This window comes from Grosmannia clavigera (assembly GCF_000143105.1).
Source record: "Grosmannia clavigera kw1407 unplaced genomic scaffold GCSC_144, whole genome shotgun sequence".
NCBI lineage: Eukaryota > Fungi > Ascomycota > Sordariomycetes > Ophiostomatales > Ophiostomataceae > Leptographium > Leptographium clavigerum.
In genome coordinates, this window is record NW_014040797.1 from 445,094 (window position 1) to 468,087 (window position 22,994).

Below are 22,994 nucleotides of genomic sequence, written 5' to 3' on the forward strand. Positions count from 1 at the left end.
GCGAATATAGTTTCTTCAACTGGACGAAAGTGTGGAGTGTCAGGATCAGTTTGAGAAGGCACTATGGGAAACGGATGTTGAACTCGACATATTCATCAATGTAAGTTTCTGTCTTTTAGTCCAGTAAGTGTCATCCTCAAGCAGACATAGCAATGACAACAACATGTTTCTGAAACCAGGGCAAATTCAATAGCCTGTGGGTTCAAGCAATATATGGCCGATTAGCAACAATAGTCACACAGCATTTTTATTATTTGAGGCAGAACATGACACCGACTGCTACTCGATTGATGACGAGATATCAGCCCTGGCCAGCAATCATCGCAGTGCTGCCTTATAGTCGATGTTATGGGAACATGGACCATTCCTGACTAATCCCATGCTGATCTGAACTCAGAAAGCCCAGATCCATCCACGTCGTGGTGTCCAGCAGACCGCCGTCCACGGTCTTCCACCAGTCGGCCAGAAGCGAATCCTGGTCATGCTCGCCGCGCTCGTCTTGGCCTATTGTATCGGTATTGCGCACCACGCGATCCAGCTGGCTGACAAAAAATCTAGAGAGGCTGGCGTACAAATGTGTCGCCGATGTGGCTGGCAGCATGGCCGCAACTTTATCGAGATGGCCGGGAATGGCACGGACCTGTGCTGCAGCCTGTGCTACTTGGTCGAGCGACAGTCCGGTGCGCTGTATGGCCTGCGGCGGTGTCAGCAGAGGAAGGACCTGCAAACAAGAAGACGAAGCACTCACGCCGAGGATCTCAGTGGCCGCATGGCAGACCATGATCAGCTGGTTGTTGTGAAAGCCGACCTTGAATTCTTGGAGGACCTCGTTGTGCAGCGTGGTTTCGAGCAGCCGGCTGGCCACGGTAAAGGTCTTTGCGGACAGCTCCATCAGCTCGGGCGAGCCGCCAGTCTGGTCAATGGCCACCATATCGCGCAGAGCCTGGGCGTTGAGCACCATGATGCTATGGTCCAGGTAGAAGCACAGCAGAGGGATGTACTGGGCGGACGGCGAGTTGTCTGGGAGACACCGGGCGTTGCGGGTCTGCTCCAGAGTCTGGTAGGCCTGCGAGTGCCATTGGGCGATGGCTGACAGGGTGTCTTCGACGTTCTTTCGCTGCTCCATCGCGTTGAGCTGCTCGGCCGACCGGTTAGCAGGATCGAGAGAGGTTCGGGATCGGGACAGAGACGTACAAAGAGCCCGCGCAGCTCGACAATGCCGCTAAGGACGCGGTCGTAGGGCGCAGTCATGGGCTTCCGCCACCACTCGCCTGCAGATGCAGGGATCTCCTTGAGGGAGACCCCCATGGACCGGCCCGTGATCAGGCCAAAGCTCTTATCAGACATAAAGGTACAGAGCCAAGTCCGCTCAAAGTCACGCACAAGGCGCTCCCTGAACTCGGCACTCTCATTTCCAGCAATGGCCTGGACGTGCTCAGCTATCACGGCAGATCGGTTGATGCCGAGTTCGCGTCCCAGCTGAACAGCCTGTACAGATCGATGACGTCAGCACAAGAAGGTCCTATAATGTATGGCAGTTGTTCGGCAGCTTTCTCACATGACTCAGGCGCAGCCAGTACGGGTCGTCTGACTGCTTCTGGCAGACGGGCGCCCAGTACTGCATGCAGATGATGGCCTGGATGATCTCGAGCGATTTGACGCAGACCGCGATGGCCCACTTCATGTTTCCCTCGGCCAGAGACATGAGTGCCGGATAGACGACGCGGTCACGAGGTCGATCGGACACGGCACATCCGAGGGCGCAGAGAGCCGAGAAGAGGACAAAGGAGGACTCATGTACATACTCGGGCGTGTGCAGGGCAGGATCCAGAATCCCGATGAGTGGACTGCGGTACTTGAAGAACCTTGAATAGGGTTAGGCCAGGCGAGGAAGAGAGAGGTCTATAAAGAGTCGACGCACAACTGGAAATAGCGCGTGACATCGTTGTGATCGATCAACCGGGCTGCCACGGGGTCGCACGTCGACGTCTCCAGCTTCAGAGGACTGTCGATAGATTGGCCAGCCAAGACCTGCCAGTCTTTTTGCTGTGTGATTTGTGTGGCTGGACCGGTACATTAGCTGTTTCGGCCAGACAGATGTGCGTATAGTGTTCTTACCAAAATACCGCGCCAGGCGCTCGTCTACAAAATCCTTGCGACTCCGGATGGCCGACATGACCGGCGAGCCCGGACTTTGGTGAAAGGAGGCCGAATCGGCCGCGATGGCCGCAGCGACGATCTGAAAGGAGGACACAAGGGAGGCCTGGAACTCGGGCTCGGACGCGGTGCCGGCAGCATGAGGTGGTCGGGAGTAGCTCCCTGAATGGCGATGATGGTTCGGGGAGAGAGAACGGGTTTCCCGGCGATCGGGCGGGCTCGCGTCTGCACCATCCTTGTCTGCCCCGAGTGCAGCCGGCGGCGGTGAGGAGGCGGCAGCAGCGGTAGCAGCAGCGACAGCAGCAGCATTCCGCTGGATGTCCTGATACTGGCCGCCAGCAAAGTCAAGCAGGGCCGCGACCACCTGATCTCGCTCAGCAGTCTCGCTTATGCGGGACAGGAGCTTGTCGACCGAGACTGAGTGGCTTCTGCCGAGAGTGAGATTCCGTCAGCCCTGGACCAGCAGTCGAACAGAGTCAGGCCAGGCGAACACATACATGGCCGTATTGGGCTTCCGGCCACGGTTAGAACCAGACGGATAGCGACACGGCCTTTGTCGGGCTGAGCAGCGGGAGCTGCCAGAGCGGACATCTGCTGTCAGCATCGTGTGGGCCAGACATGGATGCGCGAGGTGGTGCAGGCTTACCACGGCAACTTCCGGTCGCATTTCTGTCGCAATGCCCGGCAGTGGAAGCAGGCTGTTACCGGTTTTGCGACGCCTGTTTCTGGACCAAGGTCGTTTTGGCGCCGCAGCGGCTGGTCGTCCAGGCCCCGTTCCAGCCCTTCCTCCAGCTTCTGTTCCCCACTACTCTGTGATAGGACAGGACTCTTCATCGAGGGACCAGGACAGAGCTATTTTTACATGCGATTCGAGAGCATGGGATGATGTGGCAGTTCTAGCCGACCGTACGACGCCGTCTGGACGCTCGTAGACAAGACGGCGAATTTTTCTTCGCGAGTCGCCGTCTTGGTCACGTGATCCGGAGATGGCCCAGCAGCACGAGGCACGTCACGTTTAGCTGGATTCGGACTAATCGGTTTCTGGCCAAGTCAGCAAGTGGTTTTTTTACAGATCGAAAATTATGAAAGTGAAGCAATCCCAGTCTGAGAGATTAGAGAACGTACGAGACGAGACAGCACAACATCTGGCCTGTCTCCACCCCTGGTTTTTTATTTATTCTGGGTGCACAGAATGAGCTGCGTCGACGCAGGATCTGCGCACTTTTTTCTGTCATGTTCGTCCTCCTGGACGCTATCAGGACAAGGGCACCATGCGCAGCTCGCTTGAGCCGGCTGTATAGCACGGCTGCAGCGCCGTTGATCCAGCGGGTGGTAGGTCTTTTGAAGAGAAGAATTGGGGTAATTGGATTGATGCTAAAACGTGTGCACCAGTCGACCAGGAATCACCGGAACCTGGCGCTCATCCGGCAGGACCTCCAAGCCACCCCAGGCACAAACATAGGCTCAGGCAAGGGTTCAGGCAGGGGCCAAGGATCACGGCGCGGCGGCAACCGGACACACGGCGCGACGGGCAGCCGGAAGAAGTATGCGCTGTTCGGGGCGCTGGTGGACGAGCGGATGACGAGCGTGCTGGAGGAGCTGGGGCCATGGCATCCAGAGCACCATGAGTACCTGTCGTTTGGGCTGAACAGCCAGAATGACGTGGACCGGCAGGCGAAGCTGTACCGGGCGGCGCTGGGGCAGAGCCTGCGGCTGGCAGCAGCCAAAGGGCTGGTGTCGCGGCAGGACAACGCCCTGTTCTGGAGCCTGCGCAACGCGTTTGTGCGGCGAGACGCAGCCGGGCTGCAGCGAGAGCTTCGCTACGGCTTCCAGAGCTTCGCGCTGCGGTCACAGCAGCCAAAGGCGGTGGAGACGTTGCAGGAGGGCCTGGCCGACTTCCGGTACCCGTACGAGTGGTTTCCGGCAACACGCAGCATGCAGCGGACGATCCATCTGCACGTGGGCCCGACCAACTCGGGCAAGACATATCAGGCGCTGCAGGCGTTGGAGCGGGCACGCACAGGAATCTATGCCGGGCCGCTGCGGCTGCTAGCACACGAGATCTACACGCGGATGACGGCCAAGGGCCGGGCGTGCGCGCTGATCACGGGCGAGGAGCAGCGCATCCCCGAAGACGGCGACTCGTTCTTCCAGAGCTGCACGGTCGAGATGACACCGCTCAACAAGCGGGTCGACGTGGCCGTGATCGACGAGATCCAGATGATGGCCGACGAGGACCGCGGCTGGGCCTGGACGCAGGCCCTGCTGGGTGTACAGGCCCGTGAAGTGCACCTCTGTGGCGAGGACCGAGCAGTCGACCTCGTGCGTGCTCTCTGTGCCCGCATGGGCGACAAGTGTGTCGTGCACCGGTACGAGCGGCTCAGCGCGCTGCAGACCATGTCCAAGAGCCTGCGCGGCGACTTTGGCAATCTGCGCAAGGGCGATGCCGTCGTCTCCTTCTCGCGCGTCGGTCTGCACACGCTCAAATCCGGCATTGAGAAGATGACTGGCCGTCGCTGCGCCATCGTCTACGGCTCGCTGCCGCCTGAGACCCGTGCCCAGCAGGCTGCCCTGTTCAACGATCCCGACAACGACTACGATTTTCTCGTCGCCAGCGATGCCATCGGCATGGGCCTCAACCTCGAGATCAAGCGCGTCATCTTTGAGACCGCCACCAAGCACGACGGCATGTCCTTTCGCCACCTGACCGTGTCCGAGATCCGGCAGATTGGCGGCCGCGCTGGCCGTTTCCGAACCGCCTCTCAGGCCGTCAAGACCGCCGCAGCCGTTGCCAGCACTCCTGCCACCACGCCTGCCACCACGCTCGCCAAGCGCTGGGGCACCCCCGGCTATGTCGCCACGCTCGAAGACGAGGATCTCAGCGTCGTGCAAGGCGCCTTTACTACCAATGCCGAGCCGCTGCAGTGGGCTGGCATCCAGCCGCCGACGTTTGCCATTGAGCGCTTCGCCCGCTACTTCCCGCCCGAGACGCCGTTCAGCTTCATCCTGCAGCGTGTCCGCGAGCTCTCCCGCATCTCCGGCCGGTTCCGCCTCTGCACGCCCAACGAGAGCCTCGACGTGGCCGACATCATCCAGCCGTTTCCCCTCAGCATCTACGACCGCTGCGTCTTCATCACCGCCCCTTGCGCCCTACGTGACCCCGGCCAGAAGGAGATTATCGCCGCCATGGCCCGCTGCGTCTCCCAGATGAGCGGCGGCCATCTGCTGGACATTCCCGAGCTCAACCTCGAGATCCTCGACGCCTCCCGCGACGACTACCACCTGGGCCACCAGCAGTACCTCGCCCGCCTCGAGGCCCTGCACAAGGCCATCACTCTGTACCTCTGGCTCAGCTACCGCTACGTCGGCGTCTTTGTCAGCCAGGACCTCGCCTTCCACGTCAAGAGTCTGGTCGAGGACAAGATCACCGAGTACCTCGAGAACCTGACCTTTGTGCCCGAGCGCCAGCAGCAGCGCGCCAAGACCCTCCGACAGCTCGCAAACAGGAACGTGCGCAGCACGGCCGAGAAGGGCCTCCTTGGCGACGACGACAACCAGCCGCAAAGGAGTAACAGTAACAGCGGCATTGAAGCCCAGGGCAAGCCTGCCGACAGTACGGCCGTCGCTGCCGAGTAGAAGCGACGATCACACGATGACTAAGACGGAGCGTTCACGGTGGGCCTGGGATGGCATTGGATTTGGATTCCATAGACGCCTTTAGATGGCATGCGAGCGAAGCTCGTTGCAATGTGTACGATATCTTTCTCGCTCGACAGAACACGGAAAAATAAAAACTGCGGGGTGATAGTGCTGATGTCATGCCACGCTAGGCCACAAAAGGCTTGCCAAAAGACTGCTAAACCAAAGCTCTCCATTGATCCTCTATTGCCCCTGCTCTTCGTCAAGTATTATACGGCACGCTTGGCCTTCCGGCATCTAGCAATCTGTCTCCAATACACTTCCGCCTCTCGTCCCAACAGCCATGGCCGACGCAAAGGCCGCCATCGGCGCCGCAGACAGCCCCGACGTCCCCAGCGATGCCCCCCATGCCTTTGTCCCGCTCGAGGCCAACCCGGAGCTGATGACCGACCTGCTGCACTCGCTCGGCGTCGCGACCACGCTGGCTATTCACGACGTCTTCAGCCTCACTGAGCCCGATATGCTGGCCTTTGTGCCGCGGCCTGCCATGGCCCTGCTGCTCGTCTTTCCCATCTCCGAGGCCTACGAAAAACACCGACTGGCCGAGGATAGCGACACACCCTTTTACGACGGCCACGGCCCTGATGAACCTGTCCTCTGGTTCCGCCAGACCATCCGCAACGCCTGCGGCCTCATGGGCCTGCTCCACGCCACCGCCAACGGGCCTGCCCGCAACTTTCTCGAGCAGGGCTCCCCCCTCGATACCCTCATCACCCAGGCCGTCCCGCTCGGCCGCCTCGAACGCGCTCGCCTCATCGAGACCAGTAGCGCTCTCGCAAAGGCCCATTCTTCTGCCGCTCAACGTGGCGACACGTCCGCCCCTGAAGCCACCGATGACGTCGACCTCCACTACGTCTGCTTCGTCAAGACCGACGATGGCATCCTCTGGGAGCTTGATGGCCGCCGCAAGGGTCCCATTTCTCGCGGCACCCTTGACCCCAATGACGATGTACTCTCTGAAGAAGCTCTTCGGCGGGGCCCGCTTGCCTTCCTGGCCCGCGAGTCTGCCGATCTGCGCTTCAGTTGTGTGGCCCTTGGACCCAGCTTGGATTAGTAAGTAGTATCCACCTATGGATGGCCATTATTATGGGCTTTCGTTCTTCAAATGGCGTCGTACTGTCACGGGCAGGGTTCAGATCTTCATCATGCACAGTCACTTTTTGTGGAAATGCACATTTCTATTTTAGACTGGGACTGAGGCGAGGCGAAACTGCGGGACTGCGACAGGGAGTCTCAATGTGCTACAGTTTAGTTCTTGAGAGCGGATGTAGAGAATGTCTGATATTGATCTTGAAACAAGCGTTGACCTCAAATTCTTGACTGCTCCGATTACCTCCCGAGATTTATAATTACAAGTAGCACATCTATAGCTGTGGCCGCCCCATGTCCATCAACAAAATTTGCACGCTGCTCGCTGTTTGGAACATACGACAGTGTCATGAGGTCCAATGCCCGTCCACACGAAGTTCATTCCTCAAAAGCCATACTGTGCCACCAACTCGCAATTTCACCTCCTCCGCTGTTTCCCAGGCAGTCACCTTCAGTAACATTCATCATCTGCTATTGTTAGATTGAGTATCTCAATATCTTGCTGGATAATCGTCAATAATGCCAGAGCGTATGTTATCTTTGCGAAATATTCACTTACTTGGAGGTGGGGGGGGGGAGCGGGATGCTGACACGGGGGTGGAGGAGGAGGAATCGGATGCTCGCACGGCGGTGCAGGCGGCTGCGGAGGTGGTGTTGGCTGCCTCGGAGGTGGTGTAGGCGGTTTTGGCGGGAGGGGTGGGGGGCTTGCTCGGTGGAGGGGTGGGCTGCTTTGGGGGTGGTGTTGGTTGCTTCGGGGGTGGTGTAGGTTGTCTCGGGGGCGGCGTCGGTTGTCCCGGTTCTCCTGGCTGTCCAGGTTGGCCTGGTTGGCCTGGTTGACCTGGCTCACCCGGCTGTCCTGGGGGCGGCGTAGGCTGCTTTGGTGGTGGTGTAGGTTGACTTGGAGGTGGAGTGGGAGGCTTACTCGGCGGAGGAGTCGGTGCCTTGGGAGGAGGAGCGGGATGCTCACACGGAGGTGGAGGAGGAGGAATAGGATGTTCGCACGGCGGATAACGTTGAGACTCATCATTGGCACCATCGGTCTGGTATGAAGTCCGACGTTCGATTGGAATCTGTCCAAACTTTGTCTGAGAGCTCTCAAGCTTAAGAGCTTGGCCGTGGACGAAGAAAACACCCATTTCTGCCGTTGTTCCTGGTACTTGATTTGATCCTGGAAGATCTAAAAATGAAAGAAAGATGTATAGGCTTTGGGGTTGGAAACTGGACACTGATGCAGTAAAAATGTTTAGATTATTATTGAAAGGGAAGAAGGCAGCTTGGTAAGAATGAAGATATAGATAAATTATGATGGGTTGCTTCAAGATATTCGGTTCTTTAATAGGACCAGAAGAACCCAGAAATCAGCCAGACGCTCTTTCCATAGTAGAATGCAAAGCCAAGATCAGAAATGGGCCGCCTTGAGCCTTCTGCATTTGGTGCAAATGCACGATATGCTCATCTTGCCTATTAATCTGAGCAGTACTCTTTCCAAGGCGCGTTGTCTTTCCGTGGGAGTGATCACCTTAACCGACTCTTTCCTCCACTACGGAATTTCACTGTCTGAAAAGCGAATGTCATGACTGCTATCAATGGCAAGTCGTATCACACGTCTATCTCAATATTAAAGAACAGATTGGGGACAATAGGAACAAGCAAGCTACTGTTAGCTGACTGCCTGTACTCCGTACTAATGGATTTCCACCGCAATGCCACTTCAACCTGATCGGCAACCTCTCCAGGCCTGTCTCAAATTTCGGGAACCTAACCCGGGCACTCCTCTCCTGCACAACCAGCCAACTAGTTTCAGACAAGCCATTGAGCTATTTCTCCCAGGAAGCAGCGATTTGTGGCTCCACTTGATGTCCATTTGCGGAGGGAAGATCCTGCTTCATAATGGCCCTGTGCTCGGAGCTGCGATAATAGAAGGTAGGGCCGGAGCATTGGAGCCCACTAGCTTTATTTTTTGCTCCCCCAGCAGACCGATCGACGGCTGTGGTGATCCCTGTTTCGATAGCCATTGTCGTTCTTGAAGACTCAGCTGCCAAACCATCACTCATTTCCGCCACCAGGGTAGGCACAACCGACAGCAGAAGAAAGCCCTACGCCACCGGTATTGCGAAAATAATGACCGGGCCGGCTGCCTCCAGTTGACCCAGTATGGAAGCAACAGGGTTCGGATTCGTACAGGTACCAGAAGCAAAGTGACCGAGAGCTTAGTGATTGCGTCTTCCTTGCAACTTTAAGTCGTACCAATGGAGGGAAGCGACGATGTTGGTAGCCCCACCAACTCAGCGCACGAGAAGGCACGGCAGTTCACCGCGAATACGGAGTACCTGCATCAAAAATAGGACTGTGCGACTTGAGGGTGAAATATATCACGGGACTTTCGCTTTGGGAAGCATCTATGCACATCACCAATGTGTGTGGTACTTCGTGGCAGAAAGTGTGCAAGCTCTGTAGCCGTCCTCGCGCTGACGAATTTGAGGTCATTGTACGTTGAGTTGCTGGCGAGAATCTGTACAGTTTCTTTCTCGCTGTTCTCTCTCTTCTCCGTTTCTATGCGACCCCATACCCTTTCAGGCCGTTTGGCAGATCGCCTCCTCGTCGGGTGGTGTTGAGTGGATTCAGAGATTTAATGCCACTAAACCTGAGGGGCACGTTTGAGATAGACGGCTCGAGAGGACAAGACAGATGCCCGAGGGGCATGCTTTTGCTTCAACGATATGACGATTAGACACCAGTGACCTCGAGTGTCTTGCATACGTACTCCGTAGTAAGGGTAACTTTTCGAAATTGCGATTTTCAACATGGCCTGATCTGACATAGGCGGGTAAAAACGGCAGCATGCCACACCCCAAAAGAAGTTGCTTTTCTCGCCAGTCATGAGATGTCCGGAAAGACTTGTAGAAGGGGCCGTAAAAGGCAGGAAAAAGGAAACAAAAAACACCGGGGTGAGAACCAATGGCCGGCCTAAACGACATGTCTAATTACATATGCCTCGTTGTCGGAGCAGCCGGTCTGGATCAGGACGAACGCTTCCGAGAGAGCAAGAAGCAACCCCCATTGTTCTTGCGACAATACTTTCACTTTCCATAATTAACTCGGGCGTTGAACAAGGGGCAAGCCCCTTTCGCCAGAAATGTCCCTCTACAAATTCCAACATACGGAACATCATCTCCTCACCGGAAGATTCACGTGGTGCCAATCGCCTTTGCTGCTTCCCTCGCAGCTATTTTCCATTTTAGGTCAAGCTCTTTTGCTTGGTTCTTCCTCCCGTATTTGCCCTATTTGTTGTACTATGTAATGGCTACCCCTGAGCCGTCAAGCTAGCGAATACCTGCTGCATTAGCGGCATTTGCGTAGCAGAAAGCCCACCAATTTAAGCACGGCAGCCACGCCTCACAGCACTCGCTCCGGCCTTCAAAATAGGCCAAAAGAAAGCTACTTGACCGCCGTTGCAAAGTGAAACCAGGCCGTTGACGGGCGCAAGACGGGGAGCCCGTAATGAGAGCGAATTGGGAAGAAGAAAGTGCAGAAATTAATACCAGTGGAGATAGTATGCCTGTACGAAATGCATAGTAAGATACTAAGTATAAATTCAATCCTCGCAAGGGACTCTTTCTCGACCATGTAACCTCGAGGCTCTGTCGCGTAAACTTACTGCGTCTCCGTACGTCGTACTAGGAGGATAAAAGGGCAGGGGTGCCCTGTGCCCATCAGCTCCCCTGGGGTTCGGCGGTCTTCCCCAGCGCCTGCAGCCTCCAACAATTTGGCCCGTGTTGATCAAATATATTTGCGTCGTACATATGTAGTATGAGTGCTACGGGCACCATTTAACGCCGTAGCGTGCTGTACGCACTGGCCGTTGTTTCCTTTTTCGGATAGGCAGGGCGCTAACCGCGACCTTTCAGGTCGATATTGGGGCAAGGCGGGAAGGAGAGAATAAGAGCAGTGATCGACAAGCAACAGAAAAAAAGGCGAGGAGGGAAGTACCGACCAACATCCTCAGTATATACAAAGAAGAGCAGAAAGGGACCGCGGCGGCATCACGGCAACTTCATCTCTTGCGAGGCACAGCATGACCACTGCCGTGTTACGTCCCTTTGAGACCTAGAGTGCCCGGTCTCTCGTATTGCGTCGCTGACTTGGCGCTCCTTGTCTCGTCTCCTCTCACACCCTGTCAGCTCTTTCATTTTGTTGTCTCGCTCATTAGCTAAGCAACAATAAGCGCCTTCTCTTCTTATGTGACCTCTCGGCGTCTCTACTGGACAATCCAGGCTCGAAAGAGTTGACCGTGTGTCTGTCGCTGAGCTAGCCTACAGACTATCGAGCGGCATCACTCAGTCAATAAAATCCCGGACTGCGCACGCATCGGGGAATGCATCGATTCCGTCATCTGGGCACATCCCTGCCAGATTGGACCCCCGGGCACACCAAAGAACTCTTGTTGGAAGCATTGGCCAGCTGGGGGGATCCACTGGATCCACAAAAGGCCCCAGGCGCAGAACAGATGCAGCTGAGACATGTTGTCTTCAGGACGGCTCCAGCAAATCGTAATGGAGGGACCGGCCGTCGCTTCGCCAAGTTCGTCTGTGCGTTTTCATCAGGGACTCGTATAGAGAAGCATGATGTCGCAGAGGAGGGAAGGCCGACTCGAGCAGAGGACGGTGCTCGCAATTGGGCCGCTTGCACTATCGCTAGTCTGTAGCACGACCTACCACCCGATTTCGAGCAGCATTCGTCCCGGGTGTTACCCACCACCAGGGTTTTTCGTCTACCCGAAGGAAGATTTGCAGGACTGGGAACCGATCACATACTTGACAAGCCATCTTCCTTTTTCGACTGTGAGATTGAGACCCTTTTAGTACCCCAAGATCTGCTCGCGGGCTATTTATCGCTGATTGCAAGCGGCTAGACAGGCATTTGCTCCCTACAGACGGAGAGGTCAGACATGCGGGATGACAGGATATACGATCACATCGTCTTCTCACTACCAGCTTGCGGCCCACTTTCCTCACTCTCTACGGAGTACCAACCCAGACAGGTTCCCTGCAAACAGCCACTGGAGTACGAACACGGAGTCCACCCCCCTGAACCCACTCACACCATCCCCAATGCACTCTTTGTTTGAGCTTCTTTTTCCTTGCTATGTGCGAGTGAGTACACTTGCTGTCAGAACCTACTACTAGCGTTTTCTGCCCACTGTTGAGCTGAAGAATGTAAGATACAACCAGAGCTGGCTCAAGCCAACGTCTAGGCCCCATGCTTAGCCGTCCCCCAACCGTCCGGTACTCAACTTGTACGTCCAAAGTTTGGATCCAATAATTACGGAGCAGGACCCGCCTCTGGTTCCAGTATTCCCATATTTTCCTTCCTTTGACCTTATATATTTGCTTCCGGCACTTCAAGCAAGTCTTGATTGCTATCTATTTTATCAATCCTAACTCGCGCTTGAAATAGCTACACCCCGGCATACGCCTGACTTCTCTGGCTATCCGTATGTCGATTCTGGGGACAGCTTCGCCGTTTGCTAAAACCTCCACTTCGACTTGTTCCTCATTCTGGACCTTGGGCATTTCAGCTTTTATTCTACTAAAGTAGCATTAGACCTTTCGACTAGCAGTTCGACAGACTGCTTCTTTCCGCCCTGCCGCCTATGGCAGGTCATCGACCGCCAATATGGGCCTCATGAGCTTGATATCGAAAAAGTTAAACCCAGAAAAGAAGCAGCAAAGGCTGAGAGCGCCGCTATACGAGCGGGATATCTCATCCCGTTCACCAGTCAGAAGTGTGTGCATCGTCTTAAGAGGAGGCAGAGTTCCCAAAAGCTCCCAAAAGCTCGCAATCCCAATTATTTCATTGTCATTGCATGCTAACCAGCTGCAAGTCATCCGAATTGTATCTGCCGAAAATGACGGGGCACCAGCCCCTGTTGTCCTTACATACCGAGACGAGATCCAACACAAGCCAGCAACGACCAGATCCAGCAGCCGGCAGGACGGAAGGTTCCACGAACACGGCTATTCGAAGGGCAACACACACTCCGGGTTGTCTTTAAGGGGCTCAACACTGAGCTTGTTCAAACTAGATCGATCAGGACCTATCACAAAAACTCACGCCAGCCGAAATGCGTCGATTTCTACCAACTACCGGGTTGGCTCAATCAATGGATTTAGAAGTCATATTGACGTTCTCGATGCTCAGTCAGAGCTTAGCCCTGCGAGCTTTTACGGCCGCATAAATGCCTCCGGAATTCGTGACTATGGCGAGGATGTCGCAGACCGGAACATTGGCATCAATGGCCATAATCTCGACTCGCGGCCGGTGCAGGACTTCTATGCATGCCTTGCAAGACCACCCAGCCGAATTACAGCCCCTCTTCGTGCTTTTTCTACACCTAGAGCATCACTCGACGAGGCGGACGAGGGCACCCATCCTTACTGTGTCGTGAAAGAAGTACCACAAAAGCTCAACCTGGCACACGATGATATGCTTGGAAGATGCCAGCCTACATCACCGGTTGCGATATCTAGAGGCCGATCTTCAAAGCGCAACTCTCTAAGTGCTCTCCAGTCGTCAAGCCTCACGAGCTCCTTCAGCGCTTTCCAGCTCACAGAAGGACGTGCACGGCGGCACAGCTTTCTCCAGGGAAGCACTTATGACAGTGGCCGCGGCACGGCGCTTGGGACTCTAGAAGTGCCTGGGTTGCTTTCTGCCTGGGACTCGTCTTCATCCGAAGCTGACGAAGATGAAGAGCCTCTCCCACAAATTCGTGTTAGCAATCAGCCCATTCTGTCTCCCCAACCGACGTCATTCCGCCTATCTGCGGCTATGACAAGTCCGACTTTCACATTCCCCAGCAGACACAATTCAAGAAGGAACAGCATACAATCCATCAAGGCCCCTCTATCGTTGAATGCGCACCACAACACTGTGCCCGACCTTTCTAATTTGCCTCATCATCTCAAAGAGAGGACACGACACTTCAAAGAAAGTTGGCCTCGTGATATCGTGGCTGAAAACAATGTATCTGCACCATCGCCCTGTATGTGCGCTCCAGACTCCTATCCCACTAAATCAGCGCTTTCTGCTTGCTGACCATTTCAAGCTATCAGAACAAGTCGACCAGGCAGCTGCAGCCATGATTTTGACTACCCTCGGAGTCGTGGAGGCCTTTCAACCCCTCCTTTATCGCGACAGTTTTTGGGACCTGTGCCCGTGAGGTCGAGTTCGATCCGCCGTGGATCGACTTCATCAACTACACCCACTATGTCCAGCTCAAGCTCCGGTCTTTTTGCCGGCCCACTGTCATATCACACTGCAGACACTTCGGTTGACTTTGGCAGTATTGCACTTTCCTCCGTACTAAGCTCGAGCCTCAGCTCTGTTAGTATTGGAATGGGAGGCCAACCTGCCAAGACGGGAGCGGAAGAAGCTGGAGACCAAGAAGGCGGCTCATCCACAATGATGTTACCGGCTTTTAACACCGATGGTGATGTCTCAGACGACGACCATGACTCCTTTGTTGGGTTGCAAAGGCATCAAACTGGGGACGAAGAAGACCTTCTTTTCGACGATGGGTACGGCGTCGATGGCCAACAGCTTCCGGGGCTGGATGATATGCTTGCAGCCCCAGCGCCTGTGGTCAAATTACGCAAGCCACGTCTGAGTGTGTTTTCGTCTTGCGAAGATTTGCAGCACGCCTACAATATCGCGCCGGTGGTAGAGAGAGAGTACGAACAGTCGATAAGCAGCGATATACTGTCTCACGCGGGGCCTTTCCAGACACATAGGCCGCGGTCGTCAAGAAGGCATAGTCCAGCCAGCGGCTCGGAAACAAAGCGTGCCACTGCGTCTAATCCAGACTATATCGGTGGCTTGACGCACACTACTAGCAGTCGCAAACATCGCCCCCACGCTATCTACTATGGCTTACATCGTCTGGCAAGCAACATGGGCGATGAAACTATTGAGGAAGAGAACATTGAAAAATCCGATGGCGTCTCTGCTGATCGTCTACGCAAGGAGGTCAAGTCGGAACATCGAGCCTCAATCGTCAGCATGGCATCAGAGAGCCATGTTTATGACCTCCTCAAAACCATCGCTTCTGACAGCACGGTTGCTGGAAGTGATGATGGCGAAGATTCGCGCCACAATGAAGCTGAGCTCAGCGATGACGAGAAAAGTGCAGATGACGCCCCATGTGCAGCAGACAGGGAAGACGCCGATATCGACCAGATTCGCGAAGCATTTCCCAGTATGTCTTCGGGCGTTGAAGAAGCCCAAGTCTATGCCAGTTAGCACTTGATGTTTATTTCCTTGTCTTCTGCATTTCCCCCTTTCGTGTTTTTTAGTCATAGGTACATCCCGTACGAGGATAGTGAAGGCAGGTACCCCTGGGTATACTTAGCGAACGGTCGTCTTTTTGAATTAGGGAGTTTGGGAGAGATTTGGCCCTGTTGTTACCTCCTTGAGAGCATTAGGGATTTTGGGATTAGAAGTCCCACTACAACAAGACAGATATAGGCGTCTAGCAGGCATTTTCTTGACCTAAAGCGAAAGGGGTTTATTTGCCATATATACCGGAGCTTATCACACGTCAAATTGATACTTCAATTGTTTCTCTTGTCCTTGAACTGGTGTGGCCTTTTAGCCCTCGAAAGCTAAACCAATCGTATGCCTGCCGACAATTGTTATAGGTATCAAATAGCAGTCGAAAGTTCTTCGTCGGTCTCAATTACCGCCTCGGGCTCGGAACTGCACTGACAGCCCGTCAAGGTCTGAAATGCTGATATGCTGAGGGTACTAAACTTAGCCAGCGCCTTCTTAGCTGCTCCAATCTTGGCATAGCGACCGCTTTCTGCAATCCCATGGCCGACGACCTGGCCGTGCACGAGAAATCCGGCCGCTACTTTTGTGGCAAACGTGACGCATCCTTCGCCCTCGGTATCCGGTATTTCTTGCACAATGACTCGCCAGTCGCGGCAGCCAAAACGCTGGCTGAGCATCTTAACCGCAAACGTGACAGGGTGCTTGTTGGCAAACGTGTCGTAGAGGCTCATGTCTTTGAAGTATGGTTGCACATGGGTGTTGAAGAATTTCAGCACGGTACCATGGTAGTCGTACTCAGAATCCACGAAGAGTGCTCCGACATACGCCTCCAGAACATCTGCAAGCGCCTTGGGCGGATGTGTGACATGCACCCAGTAGTCACGGGCAAACTCACTGGCTGGCCTTCCCGCCTCTACCGCCTCGGACTCTGCTCGAACGCGCTCTTCCTCCACCTTGGTGACATACTCTAGTATCTGCTTCCGCATCTCTCCCGAAAACGATAGAATGTGCCGGTGAAACCCCAACGACACACTGAGAAAGGCCAGAAACTGGTTCGATACCATGGCCATCTTGTGTTCCGTGAGCCACTGCGGATCCTTGTTGGAAAACTTGTGAAAGAGATAGTCGACGATGGCCATATCGAGCAGGGCATCGCCCAAAAACTCGAGCCGCTGGTAGCTCGGAAGATTCTCATATATTCGTGGATAAGAGGGATGAGTGAAAGCACTTCTTAACAGTCGTGGGAACCTGAACTGGTAGCCAAGATCCTTTGCAATGGATACCGCCATATGCAGCTGTGCTGCGGTCGAAGGACACAATTGCCAGCCGGGTGGCTTGTATGCAGTATAATACTCAGCATATGACTGCATCGGATGCAGTTTGCTTTTTACTACAGCAGAAACGGCCTGTACAGCCAAGTCAAAGTTCCGCTCTTCGTAAGTCGTGAGATAGGCCGCCCCAATCATGGCCTCGCATACGTCCGCAATGGTTTTGTCGCCGAGTGGATGGTGGGTAGGCAACTGTGTCCGTTTACCCTTCTGAAGTACCAACCCGTTTTGTGAAGGAGGCGCAGGGGTGTTGTCTGAGTAGTTGTCGTTATCTGTAGACTTTCCGGCTTCTTCAATCGTCGGAGGGTACCAGGTGCGGTCGAATTCTCTGGATCGGATGTATTCCTCTAGCTTCATATCAAGTGCGTTGTTAAATAGGTTTCGGTTGCATATCATGCACATGCGCTGGACGTGGTACTCAAATTCGTCTTTGTCAGGAACAAGCGTAAATAACGCAATACTTGTGGCCAACTTCAAAAAAGAGTCCCCGAGAAGCTCCAGTCGCTCGTAATTCCTGCCCATGCCGGCCTGAAAATTGAGAGGGGTTTCATCTTGGGCATCCGGGTTGTCACAATCTTTGGTGACTGCCTCAAGCGCCAGTTCGGGGCGGATGCGTGGTATTCCAATCACGCTTGTTGCCTCAAGCGCAATAAGGGTCGATTCGATACGATGGATGATGACAGGAATGTTGAACGCCATTGCCACAATTTCGGCAGGCAGCTGTGGGGAAAAGTGAATAACAGGGTTGGGACAGTAAAAGTGGCAAGGCCAACTCACAGGGGAGATCTTGAGGGTTTCGAGAACCAAGAAGCATATTTTCTGCTCCGGGTTGTCTAAGTGAACTCGGTCATCCAGAAGATTGCGCCTATTCGTAATAATTTCGGCTTCCACAACCGGTTGGTTTTCTTTGATCGACATTTTGCTTCTCGCTTTTGACCACAGGCTCACACTGTAGTTCAAGATATCATGCTTGGTTCCGTTGCGGTTCCACATTCTGTGCTTTGGATGAGGAACCCCTTCTGGAACAGGGTCAAGCGGCTTCAAGTCTCGACGAACATGGCGCATGTAAAATTTTCGAGAGCCATCAAAAGGGTCAGAAACAAACTTGTTGGTAAAAAATGCATCTGGCTCGTTCCCAGTATAAGGATTGTCTGTTGCCTGGCTGACAGCATTTATGCCGGCCCAGTCAAGTATTGATCGTGTGGGCGCCTTCTCATCGAGTATAAAACCATGTCGAGTCACCGAACAAGGAGCAATCAAGTAGGGAAAATCAGCAGCAGTTCCCTTGTACCATTTGCTGAAGACGTCGTCAAATAATTTCAGAGTGTAAGCCGCCAAGCTGTCCAGTTCAGCAGCCGTTGGGATCAGAGGGTCATCGAGTGGCACACATTCGGCAAGCGAGGCGCGCTTCTCTCCAAAGAAAAGAGGTAGTTTTGGTATGCGAGGCACAGGCCCTCTAGTGAGCAAAACCAGTGGTCGAGATGGGCGATACATAGCCTCAGGAGATCTAAGGCGCAGAATAGTAGCGAACAGCTGAGTTGGTGTCCCGAGGAAGAGCCAAACCTTTGGCTTTGTGCGCATTTTATATTTTTCCTGCTTCTTGGAGCTGATTGCCAGCCGGGCGTTTCGCATGACTGGTAACCTCGAGGCGAAGATCGGTTTCAAGTGCTTGTCGAGATATTTCTTCTCGTATAGACGAAGGCACATGGCAAATGCAGCAGCGCATTTGGCGATTTGCTTCCGCTGGTGTGGCCGGCCGGTTGCATGGCGGATGGGCGACGACGGAGGCAAAGAGACTTCACAGACAAAGCCTTTCGCCGTGTAAAAAACGGAGTACTCCGCCCTGATGATGCCTTCTGACGAATGTGGAAGCAAATCAACGTACTGGGTGAGAATGACAAGGCTCGAACGGTACGTCAGTCTTGCTTTTGTAGAGGGAACTTGGAAAGACTGTTGGTCGGTCTCTTTTCGTAGAAAATAGTCCATGTTGAAATCATTGCCTTTGAGTTTTCGGTCCTCGGGAAGCTCATTGCAGAAGTCTCGCATCTTGTTCTCGCTCGCTTTGTTTTCGGAAAGCAGGCGGCTGTGTTCTAGATTTCCCAGTTCGGCCATGTGCACATATGTCGATTCGTGGTGTCGTGCTCGGCCCCTGGATTGAATATACTGTATCATGGTGCGATAAAGATCGAACCGGATAATCAGGTTGCAATCAGGAATGTCCAGACCCTCCTCGGCAATGGATGTGGCAAACAGGCAGTTGACCAGGCCTTGTTTGAATTTGGAAATGGTCAATACTTGCGTCCGAAAAGAGTTTCTTCCCATGTCTCTTGATCCTCCGCCAATCTAAGTAAAAGTGTCAACGGCACACATCTCTTGGGCAGCAACAAAAAACGTAAAGCAGAACCTACTAGAACATCTGGGAGAAGATGTGGTATCTTCATTTTTTCAGTGGTAAGAAGATCTGCCAACAGAATGGCGGTATACCTCTGGTCAACGAAAACAATGCACCTGGTCTTTCTTCCATCAAGTTTGGAGTACTCGTCGGAAAGGGTTTCGTGTAGTCGCCGAACTTTGTTGGACAACATCTGCTTGGACGGCATTATGAAAGCATATTCTTGAACTAAGCGGCTTGCCTCTCTGACAGCAGCAACAATGGTGCTATTTGTGGCCGATTCTTGCCCAAGGCCCTTGGGCAAAGCCGGTTCGCTCGTGTCTATTTCCCTGGCTCCAGAAAGCCGACCTAGCGCTGTGCTGTACGGCAAGCTATCTATTTCGGCCTTGGCTTCTTGCTTTGCAAGCTCTTCTGCACGGAATATGAGTTGCCAGAAGCGGTCTACAAGCCAGGGCCCGAGGTAAATGAGGCCGTCGCGAGCGAAGTGGAAGTTTTTGGCAAACAACCGGTGGTCCCCAACCAGTCGTCCAAGTTTTTCGGTCAGCTCGGTCAATGGGGGTCTGAGAGAGACATGATAGTGAAGAACCCATTCCTTTTTGGGCTTCGCGACAGAATGAAGCAGCAAGTCGTTTGACACGGTGGCTATCTCGCTGTGAAGTAAGGCCTCGAGCTCTTCTGCAGCTTGTGCAATGTTTGTTCGAGCATCCACAGGGGACGCGGTCATTCCAAAGATTTTTGGGCGGTTGCTTGGACATTCGTGCGCGTAAAAGTCCTTGATTATTCGAGCATATGCATGATTCTTCTTTGTGTGGTGCGCCTCGTCAAATATCAGGAGGTTTATCTGTTCCATGCAAACATACGAGTGGTGGAGACATTTCAGTAGAATGTCCGCCGTGCAGACAATGGCCATGTTATCGCGGAGGACGTCGTCCCAGAAAGACTTGGATGTCCATCGCAAATCGACCTTGTCGCCGGAGAACTTGGCCACAGAGTGGCTCAAGTTGCATTCTAGCACGGCATGCTGTTGGAAAACAAGAGCAACTTTGTCAACGAGGAAGAAAGACAGGCGGGCCGGTTTTCCTTGGGAGCGATCTTCCAGCTCCTTGTCGATCATGTGCCGCAGAAGGAGAGCAGCTATAAGTGTCTTGCCGGAACCTATGGTAGCGATTGAATCAATATCTGCACACTCATAAGAATGATCGAATCGGTGGTTTGACTATAGAATACGCACCTGTGTCAAGGACAGCGATGACGTTTTTTTGTTTCGCCTTTTCGAAGAGCTCTACCTGGTAATCTCGCGGACTTTCTATGATTTTGGAAGCTTCGAACTCGCGAACAAGCGAGGCTGTGGTCTTGTCCTCGTCGCGTAGGACAGTCTCGTCAGCTCTGGAGTCGGTGATGCTCACTCTGTTCTGAGCCAGCCAGGATTCAAATGCATCTTTGTCTGAGCGATGTTTCTGTGACAAGTTCAGATTGTTACTGCTGCCGGTATTTTCAAGTGGCATGCCATCTTCGTCAGAGTCTTCTAGATGATCGTCGTAAACATCCTCTCTCAATGGCTCATCCCTCGCGGCTTCATCATTGGTATTATCCAAGACAAGAGAGGACAGCAAGCGCATAGATTCGCCTACGGGAGGCTCGCTGCTTAGCATTGACATGTCTGGTTCCATTCCTGGGCCGATATTACTGGGAAGCTGATCTTGCAGAGAAATCATGTTTACAGACGAGGTTTCTGTAGCAAGCGTTTGAGCTTGCTCTCACGTCTAGGATATATTTTGTGATGAAGTTGTGAAGCTATAAAAAAGGTGGAGATTCAATTGATGTCTGAAAGGCGGTAGATTAACCCGTACGAGGAACAGGCAAGGGATGCACCTGCCGTTTGTATTTGGGGATATCCTGTCCTTGCTCTCCCTTTGTCATGTGCCACCTTTACGAAGGGGCACGGATCCCATTGAGGTGTGACATTGAGGTAAGCTTCAATGCGGCTACCGAATACAGACAAGCTTCTGACGGTGCATCATGATAAATCAATACGGGAAATACGGCCAAGAAACGAATGATGCCCCAGTCGCAGAAACATGCGAGCGCCATTTCCGCTGTCAAAGTAGACATGCCTCTTTTTAGCCTAGAAGTCGGCTTAGTCAGACATTTGGGAGCCCGAGGCGCCCATAGCTCTGTACCCAAGGCTGCTGCGCTACGTCATGTGTGCCGTTTTTCATTTTCAGGTGACATTTTTTCGGACGTCGTTCCGACCCTCACGCGATCTGTGGCAACACCAAAACCGCGCACGCACGAGAACACTCGCATAAGAAGCAACCGGGCGCAGCTGGAAGAAGCACGTCGAGGAAGAGCATCGTTTCCAACCTCGAATTTTCCCAGCGTTTTTTAGTGTACACACCAGCGAGCAACCCCCCACACCCGAAAGACGAGACAGCGCACACACACACACACTCCTCTCTCTCTCTCCCCTCACTCAGCCCCACAGATGGACAACCGTGGAGGCCGAGATCAGGAGACCGAGCGGCCGCAGACGCTGCGAGCAGCATGTGCGGCGGCAGACCGGCAGCGCGAGGCCATTGAGCGAGGGACCTTTAGCTTTGGCGGCGGCAGCAGCAACAGCAATGGTGGCTACGGGAGCTATGGCGACGCGGTGATGGCAGCGCTGGCGGCGTACGAAGACTGCAGCGCACGCATCGAGGCACTGGCACTGTTCAGCAGCAACGAGGGTGCCGACGACGTGGCCACGGCCCATCTGCCATATCTGCTGGTGCCCTATCGCGTGGCCGAGATGGTGCAGCGCCTGCCGCCGCCGAATCCGGGAACGCCGGCCGAGCGACGGCTAGTGCTGCGGCGGGCCCGCGAGGCCCACGAGCGCTTCCTGCACCTGCTGGACGGCTACGGCCTGCTGGCAGCGCCGTACGCGACGCTGCTGCAGACGTACGCCGACGACCCGACACACTTCAGCACTGTTGGCGGTGGTGGCAGCGGTGGCGGCGTGGCGAGAACGGCGACAACCGGCATGGGCCCGGCTGCCGCGCTGATGGATCCGGCTGCCCGTCGCAATGCCAAGATTGCCAACTTCCAGGCCGAGAAGGCACTGCGCGCGAAGCTGGACGTGTTGCGGCAGCGGCAGCAGGAGCGTCGCGCACGGCGACGACGACAGCGACAGCTGATCCGGGATCGCGACGGCGAAAACGACGACGACATCATGGGAGACGCCCCACCGACACAGGCTGTCGACCAGGCTCTGGAAGACGAAAGCGAGGACGAGGGCGACGAGGACGACGAGGTGGCCCGCGAGCTGTACCTGGCCCAGCTGGCCTACTGCGCCCACATGGCCTTTCAGAGCCTCGAGAGCCTCAACCGCGAGGACGAGCTGCTGGCACAGGCACACATCTCGCTCTCCGACGGTGCAGCCAACAGCAGCAGCAGCAGCAGCAGCTTGATGGGCGGTCTCGGCGACAATCGCCAGAGGCAGCCGGGACCGAGCTCTTCCTTTTACACCGACCGCCTGGAACAGATCGACGCGGCCGCGGCAGCGTCAACGCTGCGCCGACTGCAGAGCTCCTTTGGCAGCTCGCCGACGTGGGCTGGAGCCCAGGGCGCAGGCCCGCTTCTGACGCCCGACGGCAAGCCGCGCCAGCCGTTCACCATCATGGGCAGCCGCGCCGAGATGGCCAAGGCCGTCTTCCGGCCGGGACACAACCTCCCCACCATGTCGATCGACGATTACCTCGAAGAAGAGCGCCGGCGTGGTGGTATCATCGAGGGCGGTGGGCCCAGCAGCGGATTGCCGGCCGAACCCGACGAAGACAATTACGAAAAGGCAGATGCCGAGACCTACAAGGCACGCGCCTGGGACGAGTTCACTGAGGCAAACCCGCGCGGCTCTGGCAACACGTTGAACCGCGGTTGAGCAGGAACTTAATACATGGATTCTCGCGTTTGCATATTCTCACAGTTGCCTGTTTTTTCGTTCGCTCTGTTGGTCATGTGATCTT

At 54.6% G+C, this 22,994-nt stretch overlaps 6 protein-coding genes across 6 annotated transcripts; 4 read left to right on the forward strand and 2 right to left on the reverse strand.

The window, feature by feature from the left end:
- Positions 1–346: 346 nt before the first annotated feature.
- CMQ_3178 (fungal transcriptional regulatory protein) lies at positions 347–2,991 on the reverse strand (the record flags this gene model as incomplete). Its single annotated transcript, XM_014317256.1, has 8 exons — positions 347–694; positions 749–1,135; positions 1,195–1,488; positions 1,559–1,865; positions 1,922–2,063; positions 2,119–2,585; positions 2,655–2,732; positions 2,804–2,991. 8 exons carry the CDS (start codon positions 2,989–2,991, stop codon positions 347–349), a joined length of 2,211 nt encoding a protein of 736 aa, XP_014172731.1.
- Positions 2,992–3,390: 399 nt separating this feature from the next.
- CMQ_2824 (mitochondrial ATP-dependent RNA helicase) lies at positions 3,391–5,793 on the forward strand (the record flags this gene model as incomplete). The annotated part of the gene is made up of 2 exons (XM_014316902.1): positions 3,391–3,489; positions 3,550–5,793. The coding sequence occupies 2 exons, from the start codon at positions 3,391–3,393 to the stop codon at positions 5,791–5,793; spliced, it is 2,343 nt and encodes a 780-aa protein (XP_014172377.1).
- Positions 5,794–6,139: 346 nt separating this feature from the next.
- CMQ_2619 (ubiquitin c-terminal hydrolase l3) lies at positions 6,140–6,910 on the forward strand (the record flags this gene model as incomplete). The annotated part of the gene is made up of 1 exon (XM_014316697.1): positions 6,140–6,910. One exon carries the CDS (start codon positions 6,140–6,142, stop codon positions 6,908–6,910), a length of 771 nt encoding a protein of 256 aa, XP_014172172.1.
- Positions 6,911–14,211: 7,301 nt separating this feature from the next.
- On the forward strand, positions 14,212–15,243 carry CMQ_2724 (uncharacterized protein; the record flags this gene model as incomplete). The annotated part of the gene is made up of 1 exon (XM_014316802.1): positions 14,212–15,243. One exon carries the CDS (start codon positions 14,212–14,214, stop codon positions 15,241–15,243), a length of 1,032 nt encoding a protein of 343 aa, XP_014172277.1.
- Positions 15,244–15,644: 401 nt separating this feature from the next.
- On the reverse strand, positions 15,645–20,663 carry CMQ_2947 (rnase3 domain containing protein; the record flags this gene model as incomplete). Its single annotated transcript, XM_014317025.1, has 4 exons — positions 15,645–17,321; positions 17,379–17,940; positions 19,086–20,148; positions 20,225–20,663. The coding sequence occupies 4 exons, from the start codon at positions 20,661–20,663 to the stop codon at positions 15,645–15,647; spliced, it is 3,741 nt and encodes a 1,246-aa protein (XP_014172500.1).
- An 815-nt stretch (positions 20,664–21,478) lies between these two features.
- Positions 21,479–22,909, forward strand: CMQ_2851 (tor signaling pathway regulator; the record flags this gene model as incomplete). Its single annotated transcript, XM_014316929.1, has 2 exons — positions 21,479–22,403; positions 22,533–22,909. 2 exons carry the CDS (start codon positions 21,479–21,481, stop codon positions 22,907–22,909), a joined length of 1,302 nt encoding a protein of 433 aa, XP_014172404.1.
- Positions 22,910–22,994: the final 85 nt, after the last annotated feature.